At 40.7% G+C, this 18774-nt stretch overlaps 1 protein-coding gene across 4 annotated transcripts in view; it reads right to left on the bottom strand.

The window, feature by feature from the left end:
• Nucleotides 1-18774, bottom strand: part of LOC135552038 (thyroid hormone receptor beta) — a 176212-nt gene that overhangs the window by 11000 nt on the left and 146438 nt on the right. For 3 of the 4 annotated variants that reach the window (XM_064983408.1, XM_064983407.1, XM_064983409.1), the window contains exons 6-10: nucleotides 7259-7359; nucleotides 6932-7079; nucleotides 5847-6052; nucleotides 3256-3282; nucleotides 90-236 (exon numbers count right to left, since the gene is read on the bottom strand). In XM_064983408.1, the coding sequence (XP_064839480.1) occupies nucleotides 90-236; nucleotides 3256-3282; nucleotides 5847-6052; nucleotides 6932-7079; nucleotides 7259-7359 (629 nt within the window). The remainder of the gene's footprint in view (nucleotides 1-89; nucleotides 237-3255; nucleotides 3283-5846; nucleotides 6053-6931; nucleotides 7080-7258; nucleotides 7360-18774) is intronic. The other variant, XM_064983410.1, reaches the window with a different exon arrangement.

Raw genomic sequence — 18774 nt, 5'->3', positions numbered from 1 at the left:
AAATATAAAACACACATCCCCAATAAACGTTGATAATATTTACATGTTACATTTTAGTTTCAATAAAGGAAATAGCTTTGCTTACGTACCTCACAGAACATAGGCAGCTTTTTGGCAAAGTCCACCACTCGGGTAATGGCGGGGGTGATAATTTTTGTAAACTGACTGAAGGCTTCAATGTCCACTTTGCTCCCTTCAGGTGCATTTATGACCGGTGCTTGACCAATGTCCTCAGGCTGAAACGACAAGAGGTGGAGGGAGGACACGGCTCAGTGCATGTAAGTATGTCCAACAGGGACAGACTACTAAAAGACTTTAAGACAGGGTGCAACTGAAATAGGGTGCACCCTATATAGTGCAGTACTTTCGCGGCATAGGGCACTGGTTAAAAGTAGTGTGCTATCTCGGGAGGAGGGTTCAATTCAGATGCAGCTAGAAAGATCAGAAAACACAACACGGTCTCCTCTTTCTCCTCTAGGCATGACAGGTCAACGAGTAAAACAGCACGACATGAAAACAAAGTGGACAGCGTTTCCACTGTGACCGTTGTTCAGGAAGGAAAAGGAGGAAAGTTTGAGGGAAACTTAAACAGGAGGGGATTCTCAAGAAAGTGCAAAGTGCAAGCCATTCATTTTCTCATCCTCAGTTGGCAGTGTCTTTGACTAGGGTTATCCACTGATACGGTATTATTATTTTTATAACATATTGAACACTTTCCTTCTGACCAGAAGTGACATAAGAGTGATAGAGTAGAGCGAGCGCATAAGCAAAGAGCCCAGATTGAGTTGAGTTGAGTAGCAGAGGACAAAGCACTGTGTACAGCACCCCCCAGCTTCTGTTGGTTTGGTTGTAAATCAATATAAATATTGATGAAATAACAAAACACTCATTATTAATAATAATAATATCCCTTTAAGAGTCCTTCTCCCCTGTATGCCTTTCAACTGTCACAGCTAGCAGAGAACTATCTACATACTTTATGCACTTAAAGCTAGACTACACGGCAAAAGGTATGTGGACACCTGCTCGTTGAACCTCCCATTCCAAAACCAAGGGCATTAATATGGAGTTGGTCCCCCTCCTTTGCTGTTATAACAGCCTCCACTCTTCTGGGAAGGCTTGTCATTAGATGTAGGAACATTGCTGCGGGGACATGCTTCCATTCAGCCACAAGAGCATTAGTGAGGTCTGGCACTGATGTTGGGCGATTAGGCCTGGCTCCCAAAGAACAGTTCTTGTGCTGACGTTGCTTCTAGAAGCAGTTTGGAACTCGTAGTGAGTGACCTCTTCAGCACTCGGCGGTCCTGTTCTGTGAGCTTGTGTGGCCTACAACTTCGTGGCTGAGCCATTGTTGCTCCTTGACGTTTCTACTTCACAATAACAGCACTTACAGTTGACCGGGGCAGCTCTAGCAGGGTAGAAATTTGACAAACTGACTTGTTGGAAAGGTGGCATCCTATGACGATGCCACGTTGAAAGTCACTGAGCTCTTCAGTATGGCCGTTCAAGTGCCAATGTTTGTCTATGGAGATTGCATTGCTGTGTGCTCTATTTTATACACCTGTCAGCAACGGGTCTAGCTGAAATAGCCAAATCCACTAATTTGAAGGGTGTCCACATACTTCTAGCAATGTAGTGTATATGGGTCATTCAACAGAAGTGGTTCAAATTGCTGTCCCCAGTCAAAAAAACTATTTAAAGTAGTCTCCAAACTTAAGACATTTATTAACATCATGATCTATTCTAATTCATGCCAAGGCAATAACACACATATTGTTAAATTAATATAGTACAACATCTTTGTTGATATACTCATTTCTATTGGGGGGTGGCTGTCCCCACCCTGGCTCCTAAAATGTATGTTTGAAAAGATTCATTATTTTTTAACATACTTCATTATTTTTTAAATATTTTTCACACTATTATTTCAATAGAACATATTGATTTGTTTTATTATTCAATTGAAAGATACTGCTACTTTATTGTAAAAATTCTTTCTCTAAAAAATGATTTCCCGACTTTGTATGTCACTACCGAAACACACATTAAAAGACTGTAGAATGAATGTGACTTAAGCCACATCCTTACAACTATAATCAGGAAATGGGATTGCATCCCTCTCCATCATAGCCACATGATGTGTCAATACCAAACATATAATATACAACAAAATTGTATGTATTTGGGACAAAAATATATGTCCAAAATATACAGTAGCTATAATAACTAAAAACTGAAACGTCCACAACCGAAACAATTTGCTTCATTTTGGTATGGACATAATTGTTTTGGTAACTGACTCTTTATTGGTAATCCACTGTATTTATTTACATCTATTGAAAAAAACATCTGATAAGATAATCTACATTAAAGACATAGATAATTGTTCTTCCTGTAAGTCAAATTAATTGGACGAAACCAATTCTTCTCGCTTTAAATCAAGGACATACTACTGTAGCGAATTCGGGGGGTCGGCCAAACTGGGACTCGAACCGAGGTCCAACAACTGTCAAGCCAATACCTTAACCGTTACGCCAAGAGGTTAAAGTGTTGAGTTAAGGTTGCTACAATATGGTATACAGTGGACAAGGTCCTCAGCCTAATCCCTCCTGCCACAAAGGTTACACAGTTACATGTCCAAATCAGCCAAAGTGTGTACGACACAGGCAGCTCAAATGTTAATTGATCTGATTGGGCGAAAGACCAATTAGTGAAATAAATTGCAGAATTTGGCTGCCTGTGTAAACGCAGCCACATGTGCGAGAAGCTTGGTCTGTAAATACAGGGAAACTTGTCCATGGGTCAGAGCCGGACATTAATGGTGAAATATGTCTCTAGATTACATTTAAAGGTTTTGAAAATCAGTTTGAAAATCTTGTTTTTACTATTTTGCACATTTTGTATTACATTTCTCAAATGAATATGTAACAGCAGGCTAATAAAAATTATCAATATGGTGCATGGTTCTCCCTTACTAATTGCTTAATTGCAACTTTTTCACTGTTTTGGTAGTGAATAATTTTGTTCCTAGTAAGGAATTCACAAAACTACTTAAAATATGCAATACAAACAGTGTGTCAATAGTAGATATGTCTAAAAATAGGAAATTACATCTTTTTTTCTAACCCCAATTTGAATGAACCACTGTATTTTAACACTCACCTATAATATAATAGCTAGCTATAGCAGGTGCGATTTGAGAAGTGTTTTGATAGTATTTAAACTCAGTATTATATTTTGTCTACTAATTCTTACCTTGGTTTCCTTCACCCCCACTGCACTCTGGTCAGAAGTATAGAATAAATTACATGTTATTTCATTAAGTAGCATTGCTTCCTCGACCTGTTGGACAATCAACAGAGATTGTGAAGAACGTTTCAATGAGGAACCCGTGTCAAGCCAACTAAAAAAAATAACACGTTTAAACTGAGGACAGGTAGATGACAGAAAAGTAAGTGCAGAGAGAGACAACAGGTGAGTAGTACACAAAATGCAAAGTGGAGTTTCCATGACAAGATTTAGGCTCAGGCTGAAGCATTTATTTTATACTTATAAACATATATTTAATTCTAGGTATTCAGGTAAAACATTTTTGTAAACTTTTTTTTTGGGGGGGGTACAAATTACTGTTGTATGTCAAGACTCACAAATGAGTTAATCAAAGCTGATATTCAGTACCCTTCAAAAGTTTGGAAACACCTACTCATTCAAGGGTTTTTCTTTATTTTTACTATTTTCTACATTGGAGAATAGTAGCGAAGACATCAAAACTGTGAAATAGCACATATGTATTCATGTAGCAACCAAAAAAGTGTTAAACAAATCAAAATATATTTTATATTTGAGATTCTTCAAAGTAGCCATCCCTTGCCTTGATTTCAGCTTTGCACACTCTTGGTATTCCCTCAACCAGCTTCATGAGGTAGTTACCTGGAATGCATTTCAATTAACAGGTGTGCCTTGTTAAAAGTTCATTTGTGGAATTGCTTTCCTTCTTAATGTGTTTGAGCCAATCAGTTGTTTTGTGACAAGGTAGGGGTGGTATATAGAAGATAGCCCTATTTGGTAAAAGACCAAGTCCATATTATGGCACGAACAGCTCAAATAAGCAAAGAGTAACGTAAGTCCATCATTACTTTAAGACATGAAGGTCAGTCAATCTGGAAAATTTCAAGAACATTCTTCAAGTTCAAAAAAGTTTCTTCAAGTGCAGTCGTAAAAACCATCAAGCGCTATGATGAAACTGGCTCTCATGAGGACCACCATAGGAAAGGAAGACCCAGAGTTACCTCTGCTGCAGAGGATAAATTCATTAGGATAACTGCACCTCATACTGCAGCCCAAAAAAATACTTCACAAACATCAACTGTTCAGAGGAGACTGTGTGAATCAGGCCTTCATGGTTGAATTGCTGCAGAGAAACCACTACTAAAGGACATGAATAATAAGAGGAGACTTGCTAGGGCCAAGAAACACGAACAATGGACATTAGACCGGTGGAAATCTGTCCTTTGGTCTGATGAGTTAAAATTTGAGATTTTGGATTCTCACCACCGTGTCTTAGTGAGACGCGCAGAGTAGGTGAACGGATGATCTCTGCATGTGTGGTTCCCATTGTGAAGCATGGAGGAGGAGGTGTGATGGTGCTTTACTGGTGACACTGTCTGTGATTTATTTAGAATTCAAGGCACACTTAACCAGCATGGCTACCACATCATTCTGCAGTGATACATCATCCCATCTGTTTGCGCTTAGTGGGACTATCATTTGTTTTTCAACAGGTCAATAACCCAAAACACACCTTCAGGCTGTGTAAGGGTTATTTGGCCAGGTAGAACAAACAGCCAACAAGTGCTCAGCATATGTGGGAACTCCTTCAGGACTGTTGGAAAAGCATTCCAGGTGAAGCTGGTTGAGAGAATGCCAAGAGTGTGCAAAGTTGTCATCAAGGCAAAGGGTGAAAATATATTTTGATTTGTTTAACCCTTTTTTGTTACTACATGATTCCATATGTGTTATTTCATAGTTTTGATGTAGAAAATAGTAAAAATAAAGAAAAATCCTTGAATGAGTAGGTGTGTCCAAACTTTTGACTGGTACTGTACATTGCGATAATATAGTATAATGTAATACTATAATACTAATATAATACCACATATTAATAAAGTCTGCACAGGGACAGATGAAAATGTGTTGTTTAGCTAAATCTTGAACTATATCTTGAACTATTACTAATCCAAAATAAATACCTAAAACAATTCTATACTTCTATACTGTATATGTGGCCTACTCAACAGTCTATAGTCCAGGTCTTGTGTAATCTCTACATGGAAACTCCAGGATAGTGTCAAAGAAACTGAGACAGACTTCAATCTGCAGAGGGCGATTAGACTTTATGGAAAATAAAATAATTTGGTTAAAATGTGAGGAGTGAAATTATAAAGGTAGTACTGCTCAACACACAGCGAGAGAGAGGAAGAGAGAGAAAGAGAGAGGAAGCGAGAGAGATAGAAAGAAACAGTTATTCATTTTTAGTATTTGTTTAGATTGTTAAAGAACACTGCTTTAAAGGGGAGAGAAAGAAGAAAACAAGAGGAATGGATTGTTCCGTTTTAAGTTAATGTCTGCTGCGTTGAGGAAGACACTTTCTCCAGCATCCAGCTAATTCTCCCCATTCTACAAGGAGATACAAAAAACATGGACATATTAACGTTGGGAACAGTGGTGGGTTTGGGATGGGATAGGAGGTAGGGAAGGGGACAAGAGAGGAATTGTGGGAACTGGGAATGTTTCACAGAACAGACATGGTTGGTTAGACGGTGTCAGCCACGGAGGAGATGTCTCACCAAGAACTTGCGTTTCTGTTTCCAGTGGTTGCCCTGGGCGTTAGTTGACATGTGGGCCTCGGTGACCATGCGAATCAGGTCCCACTCCTCCTGGGACGGCTCAGGCCGGTCCCACACCGTCTTCTGGAGCTCATCCTTCCGCCGCCGCTCACGGTTCTCCTCGATCAACTTCCGCTTGGCGAGCCGCTTGCTGTCGTCCAGCACCACTGGGAGGCAGTGGTGGAGGTGTAGAGGATGGGAGGGAGTGGTGGAGGTGTAGAGGATGGGAGGGGGTGGAGGAGGAGGAGGTGTTAGGGATTGGGGGGAAGGGTGAAGTGGTAGGGCGAGAGAGGGTCAAAGAAGGAAGCAAGGAGTCACGAACGGCGAGGGGATTGAGAGGGAGGGGATCAAGCGCACAAAGAAGCAAGTCTAAGTCTAAGTATTTTATAAACTGTCACTTCTATTTTAAGAAATTAAATGTTCTATTGTTCTGAAGTATGGCTCCATACAATTTACAATACAAACAATATACAATTCAAAACATATGCACTCTGCCTCTGATATTTACACTGATATTTACACTGATAACATCCATCATTAAAAACACGATCTGTCAATAGATAAATAATAATATAAATCTGATCACAGAAGTAAAAACAGAGAAAGCATGATAGAAATTGCACAATAAAACAAGAATGAAGAAGAGTATTTGTAAAGAGTAATGAATGAGGCAGTCTATTCCTGTTATGAGGAGTCATGACATTAGTTCTCCTCATCTCTGTACTCTGAAATAGGTAGGTTAAGCAGCTCTCCGTGATGAGCCACCTGGCAGGCCTAGCGTGATTATCAAGTTCAGTTAACAGATCTCTTAGGTAGATTGGAGCATATTTATTGAGACACATTTCTAGAGCAATCAGAACTGGTGCTAGTTAGTTAATTTGTTAAATCCATTTTTCCCCCAGCTGCCATAGTGGTGGTAGTGAATGTCCTCTCAATTAAATATGAACGCTACATTATTATAATTGTATTATACATCTCACTCCAGAAGAAGGTACATTCTCTCTAAAGTTATTTTGGGGAACTAAACTAAGCAGAATACTACTTACAGTCTGTTGCCATGCCGACAGCGATGCACTTCTTGAAGCGGCATTCCTGGCACTGGTTCCTGGTCACCTTATCGATGACGCACTTTGCCTCGTACTTACAAGCGTACGTCGGGTTCAGGTTCTTCTGGATCGTCCGCCGGAAGAAACCCTTTGGGAAAAAAAGATAAACAAAATGTTTGAAAGGGAATTTCCGGAACACAATGATCTAAAAAATGATATTTCATAGAATTGTTCCTTTTTGATGGATACTGCTGAAACCATGTCAGAGAGTTAAGTGTTGGTATTATTACATCTGTTACTAATACATATGTCCAGTGTTGGTATTACCTTGCATCCTTCACAGGTGATACAGCGATAGTGATATCCTGTAGCTTTATCCCCACATACTACACATAACTCGTCCTTGTCCAGGTAACTGGGGATGTACCCTAACAAGACAGAAAGAAATCAAACGTAAACACATCACATAGGGAAAGTTGTACAACTGAAATGTGTCTTCCACATTTAACCCAACCCCTCTGAATCAGAGGAGTGCCAAAATCGATATTTATGTCTTCGGGGTGCAGGGAACATTGGGTTAACTGCCTCGCTCAGGTGGAGAACGACAGTTATTTACCTTGTCAGCCCCAGGGATTTGATCCAGCAACCTTTTGGTCACTGGCCCAATGCTCTAACCACTAGGCTACCTGCCGCCCCATATAGGCCAGTGACGATCTGGGGGACAGGGACACAGGGACACAACTATAGGGACACAACTATATTTATGTTGGATACAAACAGCATTCAGAAACAACCAATTATGTATGCTAGGAACGCCTGTATTGTTACCAGACAGATTTCCCTGTGGGACAATAAAGTACTCATTTACTACTGTCTGAGCACAAGCAGACCACTGAACATGATCTTTGTAGACACAGCAACTTAGAAACAAAGAGGTGATTTCCACCAGATGTGTTTAACATCATTAATTTCAACACAAAGTTCTCCAAAAGGGCCTAAAGTGTGTAGCACTAAGAAGTTAAGAAGCAGAGGTAACAAGAGTTTAAAAGGTAGGGTCAGTGAGGGCAAGGCTGGGGGCTTAGCCCACTGAGAGAGGTGATCCAGCCCGGACACACGAGCAGGGTGGCATGCAGGGGGGCCGTCAGACCGCGGGAGGGGAGGGGGGTAGGAGGAGAGGAGGAGGGTGGGGGCAGAGGTCAATAAATGATCAATACGAGTCGAGGGGAGTCAGGGCCAAGCCATCAACCAGCAAGCTCCAGCCTTCTGTTACCCTGTCTGTAGTCTTGCTCCCTGTACCAGCAATCAATACACACACACACACACACACACACACACACACACACACACACACACACACACACACACACACACACACACACACACACACACACACACACACACACACACACACACACGCACAAAATGCAACAGGTTCTCTGGCTCCGGGTCAGTTCTGGCACGGTATGCCACCTTAGGTCAACTTGGATTTACTCTAGTCCAAACTAAAGCCTTATCAAAGGAGCTCAGGTTGTCAACACAATTAATACCCACCCGTGAATTTAATAGCAAACCATTATGATAGACGCTAAGAACACTGTTCAGGACAATCAAATGCAGAGTCATATTGACCATTCAGAAGTTTGCCAACAAGTCTTTTCAAAATCCATGGTCTTGTAATATGTTGACGGTCTACATTTGCCTTTAAACTTCAAGAGGGCTTAGTTTGAAAGTGAATACATAGTTAAATGTACATAACTACAAATGGTCCCCCATGGGTTGACTTATCAACCGATAAACTCACAGTACTCAGTGTTTAGGTGTTAATAAACATATAGTATCAGAATCACTATGATTATAGTGTATCAAAAGTCACTACGACATTATATAAACACATACGAACAAGGTTCAACACTGAAACGGTTTGCAATGAGATGAATCACTGTTCAAGCCAAACTAGACTAGCATACATCAAATACCAACAATATCAGGTCAGATTTTGTCCTTCATCAACGACATATTTGTGCACCTGTCGCACGTCTCTACACATGCATTCCAACACAAGCTGTCAGGATGGCACCCCATCACGCCACCGGGTTAGTCCCTACCTTTCGGTTTGTCATGCCATCACAATAATCCCTAGTACTTCCCGGTTCTAGAGCCAGAAGTACTGCTCCCTAGTCCCAACTCCCTACCTTTCTTGTTGACCTCTTGCATCCACTGCATGTGGGAGAAGTCAGGCTTCCCCTCAGAATAGTAGTCGGGCTGGTGGTTGTAGTGGCTGAGAGGCACTTCCATGGTGCAGTATTCACTTTTGAACACGGGGTTGGGTCCTGGGTAGGAGCAGGCGTAGGGCTGGCTGGGGGGCCAAGCCTGCTCCATGCAGGGAGGGTGGATCTGGTGCATGGGCTGGGGCTCACAGTGCCCGTACCCCCCGGGACCATCACCTCCATACATGCAGTACTCCCCACCGCCCTGCATCGGGTAGCCACCGCCCACGCCATGAGGCATCTCATACATGTCAGGCATGCAGTAGTTCATGATGGCCAACGACTGCACCGACGGCAGATAGGCTCATACAAAAGGCTGATGAAGGCCCAAAAAAGAAAAGAAGCCTGGAGACAATGTTACGTATCAACTCAGAGCTAAGCCTAATTAATTCAGCGTTATGTTCAATTCCTCTAGATAAATAATTAAACGATTGATACGGATATGATAACAAACTGGTGTACGGAGCAGGTAGGGGCTATGTTGGTAGAATGAGTCTTATATACCGAGTCCTTGGGCCCACCCCTACAGTACAACCCCTAGCACGTACTCGCCCGGCTCCACCCCACCGCACAGCGCCCTACCAGCCAACTGTGGCAGGAGATTTATGACGACGTGAGATTTCTAATCTGACTCTGTAAATCCCAGGAGTGTAACAGACAGACAGCAACAAGATGGTGATGTTCTCGCAGATTAAAGCCTTGATTGATGTGCCTCACCAACCACCATCACCTCGTCATAGACATATGGTGCCGTGCCGCTGGCAGAAGTTAACAACAAACAAAGACAGTACAAAATAACAAAAGAAAAGTCATCCCAAATACTTTTCTGGCATAAGAGTATGAATAAGTAGTAGAGGACAGTCTCGGAGAAGTTTAGTTTGGTTTGGTTCGTCAACACCCCGTGAGTCAATTCAATTTAACACTTAGATCTGGATGATAAACAATATCGTGCGTTCAAATCTCAGAATAATCAGGTTTAGCCTGCTTAGGCCTATTTCAGTGATTTATGTCGCACACAAACTCAGAACACCTGTCTTCAATTCACATCAATCAACATGAATCCCACGTAATCCCAACATTTTCACTGGTAATAAAGTAAAACTTAGACTTCACTTCAGACGAGGATAGAATAGAACAGCTCATTTACAAGGGTTAAGTTATACCAACATTGTCATAAAATGAAGACCACCACACTGTTATCCATGATGGACAACACAACCCAGCTAAAAACAACTTGCTTACTAGTAGGTCAGTGAAACATCAGAAACTTCTATAACTCATTAGAAACCCCTGCATACCCCGCGAATGACTGATTATAACCCTTTCACAAGTGTATGACAATGATAATATTAGAGGAGCTAAGTGCAATGGTTCAAGATCATATACAATTATCAAATGTTGAAAAAAATGGAATACTGAAGTTATATTCTTCTGGTGTTGATTGCATATTACTTTCTTATTTGAGTCAGAATATAAGAAAGAAACCAAACGCTTTATTCTCTGATACTCTGGTATAGTTTGATCAACAGGTTGAATTTCAATGGGAGGCGCCATGTGCCAAACCACCTTATCGTATGTTAATCTTCAGACATTCAGCCATGTTGATTATGGTATTGATTATGGTTGACAGGATAAGCCTTATGGCAGAGGGGAAGGCGGTACTGATATTTTCTAATTGGACAATCAAAGTAGATGGACTAACTAAGTACAAACATATGCTTGATCACACTTAAGGTTATTTTCTTGCTAAGATATGATTGGCTAAACTTTATGAGATCTTTGAAACACACTACATGTTACTTAATAAAGTTCCAAAAATAATAATAAAGTAATAATAACAATGTCCAAATAAATATATCAGAGTTTCAAGTAGTGATGGATCATTTGATATTATTCAGTTTAACAATTGAAAAAGTTTTTAGTTAATATCAGGTCTAGTGGACACAATTGCTAGAGGTCTTCAAGTGAATAATAAGATATATATGGATTTCAAATTGAAAGAAGAAATACATTTAATATCAATTCTGTCCAAACAAGTCAGCCATAAAAAAACAACACCAAATAGCTATAGTATTATTCCACATTACTAACCTTTAGCTAATCAATGACCACCAAGCATCCTGGCCAACATAATACCAATAGCATATACAGTGGGACTACAGAGAGTATTCTGCTGTTCACCTTGTCTCCATTTACACGCACATGTTTTTTTTTTAAATCAATCGAGTTTTAAATCTTAAAGATTAGCCATACAGTAGTTTCCCCAAAAGGTTAATTGTTTATATGAATAAATAATGTACCACTATATTAATCAAATATTGTCTCATACTTTTAGAATTCACAAAGATGGCCGCTAGACATTTAATTTATTTTGTTCTTGATGTTTTGTGTGTAAATGTTTATTTCCAGCGAGGATTGTGTACTTGTCTTTATCGCACCCAATTAACCAACCAATCAGTTAACCGATGTTTGATATAGGAATACTTAACTGCAGTGGCATCACACACCAACGCACATGTGACTGACAAAACAACGGAAACAGCAAAGTAAATGAGGGATACAAAGGGATACAAGGAAAGCAGGGGATTCCACAGTTGTGGTTCCTGAGTTAATTAAGCAATTATTTCAATATTTAATTAGGTGTACATTTTGCAGATATTCTAATAATTGATCAACCAATGGCCATGCTCTTATTGTCAGCTCTTACAGAAGCCACTTTTTCCAAACTCTTCACACAGTCTGCATTACCGACATGCATCTTGGCCAAACAGTTGATCTCACCTCCAAAACTCACTCAAACCACCAAAACACTTCATACATGTCTCAAAATAAGCATGTTCGACCAGAACACTGGCAACAATTCTCACTCAGAAAGCATACATTGTCACTCATAACACACTGACCTAAAAAACACTAACATGGAGCATTACTTAAATGATGAACTTTTTGTCTTTGAAGTTTGAATGATTTTCACATCATTATAGAATAAGAATAACACCTTTTCACTTAATTGACTGTACTGAAGAAAATGTAACAACAATGAATCAGAAATGCAACAATCTGCTTCAATAGCCTTTATTTTTTCTATATCTTTGCATATAGTAATTTACTTGTGAAAAATAAAAAGTTGAAACAAAAAACTAATTCCTGAAATTCCAGGGCTGCAATAAATATATTTAAAAAATATCATCATCATGTATAACATAATCACTCATACTGTACAGTACTGTGAGGGTTCTAGTTCTCATCAACATGTATAGTATAACATTCATACTGTACAGTACTGTGAGGGTTCTAGTTCTCATCAACATGTATAGTATAACACTCATACTGTACAGTACTGTGAGGGTTCTAGTTCTCATCAACATGTATAGTATAACACTCATACTGTACAGTACTGTGAGGGTTCTAGTTCTCATCAACATGTATAGTATAACACTCATACTGTACAGTACTGTGAGGGTTCTAGTTCTCATCAACATGTATAGTATAACACTCATACTGTACAGTACTGTGAGGGTTCTAGTTCTCATCAACATGTATAGTATAATCACTCATACTGTACAGTACTGTGAGGGTTCTAGTTCTCATCAACATGTATAGTATAACACTCATACTGTACAGTACTGTGAGGGTTCTAGTTCTCATCAACAGGTATAGTATAATCACTCATACTGTACAGTACTGTGAGGGTTCTAGTTCTCATCAACATGTATAGTATAACACTCATACTGTACAGTACTGTGAGGGTTCTAGTTCTCATCAACATGTATAGTATAACACTCATACTGTACAGTACTGTGAGGGTTCTAGTTCTCATCAACATGTATAGTATAATCACTCATACTGTACAGTACTGTGAGGGTTCTAGATCTCATCAACATGTATAGTATAATCACTCATACTGTACAGTACTGTGAGGGTTCTAGTTCTCATCAACATGTATAGTATAATCACTCATACTGTACAGTACTGTGAGGGTTCTAGTTCTCATCAACATGTATAGTATAACACTCATACTGTACAGTACTGTGAGGGTTCTAGATCTCATCAACATATATAGTATAATCACTCATACTGTACAGTACTGTGAGGGTTCTAGATCTCATCAACATATATAGTATAATCACTCATACTGTACAGTACTGTGAGGGTTCTAGATCTCATCAACATGTATAGTATAATCACTCATACTGTACAGTACTGTGAGGGTTCTAGTTCTCATCAACATGTATAGTATACCACTCATACTGTACAGTACTGTGAGGGTTCTAGTTCTCATCAACATGTATAGTATAATCACTCATACTGTACAGTACTGTGAGGGTTCTAGTTCTCATCAACATGTATAGTATAACACTCATACTGTACAGTACTGTGAGGGTTCTAGATCTCATCAACATGTATAGAATAATCACTCATACTGCACAGTACTGTGAGGGTTCTAGTTCTCATCAACATGTATAGTATAATCACTCATACTGTACAGTACTGTGAGGGTTATAGTTCTCATCAACATGTATAGTATAACACTCATACTGTACAGTACTGTGAGGGTTCTAGTTCTCATCAACAGGTATAGTATAATCACTCATACTGTACAGTACTGTGAGGGTTCTAGATCTCATCAACATGTATAGAATAATCACTCATACGTACAGTACTGTGAGGGTTCTAGTTCTCATCAACATGTATAGTATAATCACTCATACTGTACAGTACTGTGAGGGTTATAGTTCTCATCAACATGTATAGTATAACACTCATACTGTACAGTACTGTGAGGGTTCTAGTTCTCATCAACAGGTATAGTATAATCACTCATACTGTACAGTACTGTGAGGGTTCTAGTTCTCATCAACATGTATAGTATAACACTCATACTGTACAGTACTGTGAGGGTTCTAGATCTCATCAACATGTATAGAATAATCACTCATACTGCACAGTACTGTGAGGGTTCTAGTTCTCATCAACATGTATAGTATAATCACTCATACTGTACAGTACTGTGAGGGTTATAGTTCTCATCAACATGTATAGTATAACACTCATACTGTACAGTACTGTGAGGGTTCTAGTTCTCATCAACAGGTATAGTATAATCACTCATACTGTACAGTACTGTGAGGGTTCTAGATCTCATCAACATGTATAGAATAATCACTCATACGTACAGTACTGTGAGGGTTCTAGTTCTCATCAACATGTATAGTATAATCACTCATACTGTACAGTACTGTGAGGGTTATAGTTCTCATCAACATGTATAGTATAACACTCATACTGTACAGTACTGTGAGGGTTCTAGTTCTCATCAACAGGTATAGTATAATCACTCATACTGTACAGTACTGTGAGGGTTCTAGTTCTCATCGACATGTATAGTATAATCACTCATACTGTACAGTACTGTGAGGGTTCTAGTTCTCATCAACATGTATAGCATAACACTCATACTGTACAGTACTGTGAGGGTTCTAGTTCTCATCAACATGTATAGTATAACACTCATACTGTACAGTACTGTGAGGGTTCTAGTTCTCATCAACATGTATAGTATAACACTCATACTGTACAGTACTGTGAGGGTTCTAGTTCTCATCAACATGTATAGTATAACATTCATACTGTACAGTACTGTGAGGGTTCTAGTTCTCATCAACATGTATAGTATAATCACTTATACTGTACAGTCATGTGAGGGTTCTAGTTCTCATCAACATGTATAGTATAATCACTCATACTGTACAGTACTGTGAGGGTTCTAGTTCTCATCAACATGTATAGTATAACACTCATACTGTACAGTACTGTGAGGGTTCTAGTTCTCATCAACATGTATAGTATAATCACTCATACTGTACAGTACTGTGAGGGTTCTAGATCTCATCAACATGTATAGAATAATCACTCATACGTACAGTACTGTGAGGGTTCTAGTTCTCATCAACATGTATAGTATAATCACTCATACTGTACAGTACTGTGAGGGTTATAGTTCTCATCAACATGTATAGTATAACACTCATACTGTACAGTACTGTGAGGGTTCTAGTTCTCATCAACAGGTATAGTATAATCACTCATACTGTACAGTACTGTGAGGGTTCTAGTTCTCATCGACATGTATAGTATAATCACTCATACTGTACAGTACTGTGAGGGTTCTAGTTCTCATCAACATGTATAGCATAACACTCATACTGTACAGTACTGTGAGGGTTCTAGTTCTCATCAACATGTATAGTATAACACTCATACTGTACAGTACTGTGAGGGTTCTAGTTCTCATCAACATGTATAGTATAACACTCATACTGTACAGTACTGTGAGGGTTCTAGTTCTCATCAACATGTATAGTATAACATTCATACTGTACAGTACTGTGAGGGTTCTAGTTCTCATCAACATGTATAGTATAATCACTTATACTGTACAGTCATGTGAGGGTTCTAGTTCTCATCAACATGTATAGTATAATCACTCATACTGTACAGTACTGTGAGGGTTCTAGTTCTCATCAACATGTATAGTATAATCACTCATACTGTACAGTACTGTGAGGGTTCTAGTTCTCATCAACATGTATAGTATAACACTCATACTGTACAGTACTGTGAGGGATCTAGTTCTCATCAACATGTATAGTATAATCACTCATACTGTACAGCACTGTGAGGGTTCTAGTTCTCATCAACATGTATAGTATAACACTCATACTGTACAGTACTGTGAGGGTTCTAGATCTCATCAACATGTATAGAATAATCACTCATACTGTACAGTACTGTGAGGGTTCTAGTTCTCATCAACATGTATAGTATAATCACTCATACTGTACAGTACTGTGAGGGTTCTAGTTCTCATCAACATGTATAGTATAACACTCATACTGTTCAGTACTGTGAGGGTTCTAGTTCTCATCAACACGTATAGTATAATCACTCATACTGTACAGTACTGTGAGGGTTCTAGTTCTCATCAACATGTATAGAATAATCACTCATACTGTACAGTACTGTGAGGGTTCTAGTTCTCATCAAGCAGTCTTCAGGAGAAGTGTATCCACACCCTAGCAGTCTTCAGGAGAAGTGTCTCCACACCCTGGCAGTCTTCAGGAGAAGTGTCTCCACACCCTGGCAGTCTTCAGGAGAAGTGTTTCCACACCCTGGCAGTCTTCAGGAGAAGTGTCTCCACACCCTGGCAATCTTCAGGAAACTGTCCCCACATCCTGGCAGTCTTCAGGAGAAGTGTCTCCACACCCTGGACGTCTTCAGGAGAAGTGTCTCCACACCCTGTCAGTCTTCAGGAGAAGTGTCTCCACAACATGGCAGTCTTCAGGAGAAGTGTCTCCACACCCTGGCAGTCTTCAGGAGAAGTGTCTCCACACCCTGGCAATCTTCAGGAGAAGTGTCTCCACAACATGGCAGTCTTCAGGAGAAGTGTTTCCACACCCTGGCAGTCTTCAGGAGAAGTGTCTCCACACCCTGGCAATCTTCAGGAAACTGTCCCCACATCCTGGCAGTCTTCAGGAGAAGTGTCTCCACACCCTGGAAGTCTTCAGGAGAAGTGTCTCCACACCCTGTCAGTCTTCAGGAGAAGTGTCTCCACAACATGGCAGTCTTCAGGAGAAGTGTCTCCACACCCTGGCAGTATTCAGGAGAAGGGTCTCCACACCCTGGCAGTCTTCAGGAGAAGTGTCTCCACACCCTGGCAGTCGTCAGGAGAAGTGTCTCCACACCCCACATTCATGGCATCCAGTAAGGACATCTGGTCATGTGTATGGTGGTCATAAACCTTCCACCTCTACGCAGAGAAAACCTCCTCTATGGGGTTTAGGAAGGGGGTGTATGGAGGCAGGAATAGTACTGACATCCTGGGATGTGCAGTAAACCAGTCTGACTGCAGCAGAGTGGTGGAATGCTGCATTATCCCACACAACAACGAAGGTAGGGGAGTTTCCTGCCCCTCTCTCCTCTGCTGGCACAAGTCTCTCTGTATTGTAGGGGCCAATTAGTGGTTTGTTTAACAGCAAACCATCATTGGACAGTGCTGCACACATTGTGATGTTAGCTCCTCTCTGGCCTGGGACATCCACAGTTGCTCTCTATCCAATCACATTTCTTCCCCTGCGGTTTGTTTTTGCCAGGTTGAATCCAGCTTCATCAACAAATATGAATGTATGTGTAGTTTACCTGGCTTCCGTCTCCATTACTCTCTAAAATACACAGTTTCACAGTACTTTACATTGTGCATAGCTGTGTATGTACCCTGTCTGGTTATTGAACAGACATCTTACCTGGAGATATTGATACCGGAGTTCTTTCACACGTACACCGTTTCTCTCAAAGGGTACAGTGTACCTTATCCTTATTTTATGTTTTTCTAGGACAATTGTAATTGCAATTGTTGTTGTGCTGACCATATTCACATTCCCAAAAGTGATATTGTCTACCAGCACTTTGTCCCGAATTTCCAGCAGTTTTATTGCATTGTTGCCAATTACCATGTCAACAATGGCAATTTCCTGTGCATCTGATAATATTCTGCCTCTCCCTCTCGTGGGAGGCAACCTTTGGATCATACTGAAAAACACAAAACAATCAATATATTTCAAAATGTCAGTACATGTAAAAATGTGACCATACAGTATTGTACTGTAATATGTAATTAAATTATCATTGAAGGATGCACTTCTCAACTGTTGTTTTGCCAGAAAATGTGTACTATTGATGCAATTGTTGAATGCTGCAGATTTGGTTGCACCCTTAAACCGGCCTCTCTCAAAGAGAGACCATGGTTTACAACATGGTCAATAATTGGGGCCCGTATCTCATCAGAGACCCCAGCTCTTGGTCTTCCTCTCCTTTCTTCTCCACGCATTCTCACTCTCCCTGCTGCTCTTCTTTCCCCACCAACCTGTCTCCCTCTCCCTGCCGCTCTTCTTTCCCCACCAACCTGTCTCCCTCTCCCTGCCTCTCTTCTATCCCCACCAACCTGTCTCCCTCTCCCTGCTACTCTTCTTTCCCCACCAACCTGTCTCCCTCTCCCTGCCACTCTTCTATCCCCACCAACCTGTCTCCCTCTCCCTGCCACTCTTCTCTCCCCACCAACCTGTCTCCCTCTCCCTGCCACTCTTCTTTCCCCACCAACCTGTCTCCCTCTCCCTGCTACTCTTCTTTCCCCACCAACCTGTCTCCCTCTCCCTGCTACTCTTCTTTCCCCACCAACATGTCTCCCTCTCCCTGCTACTCTTCTTTCCCCACCAACCTGTCTCCCTCTCCCTGACACGCTTCTATCCCCACCAACCTGTCTCCCTCTCCCTGCCACTCTTCTATCCCCACCAACCTGTCTCCCTCTCCCTGCCAATCTTCTTTCCCCACCAACCTGTCTCCCTCTCCCTGCCACTCTTCTATCCCCACCAACCTGTCTCCCTCTCCCTGCCACTCTTCTTTCCCCACCAACCTGTCTCCCTCTCCCTGCCACTCTTCTTTCCCCACCAACCTGTCTCCCTCTCCCTGCCGCTTTTCTTTTCCCACCAACCTGTCTCCCTCTCCCTGCTACTCTTCTTT

Source organism: Oncorhynchus masou, chromosome 13 (genome assembly GCF_036934945.1).
Source record: "Oncorhynchus masou masou isolate Uvic2021 chromosome 13, UVic_Omas_1.1, whole genome shotgun sequence".
In the NCBI taxonomy this organism is placed as follows: domain Eukaryota; kingdom Metazoa; phylum Chordata; class Actinopteri; order Salmoniformes; family Salmonidae; genus Oncorhynchus; species Oncorhynchus masou.
This window is presented reverse-complemented; position numbering and strand designations above follow the sequence as displayed.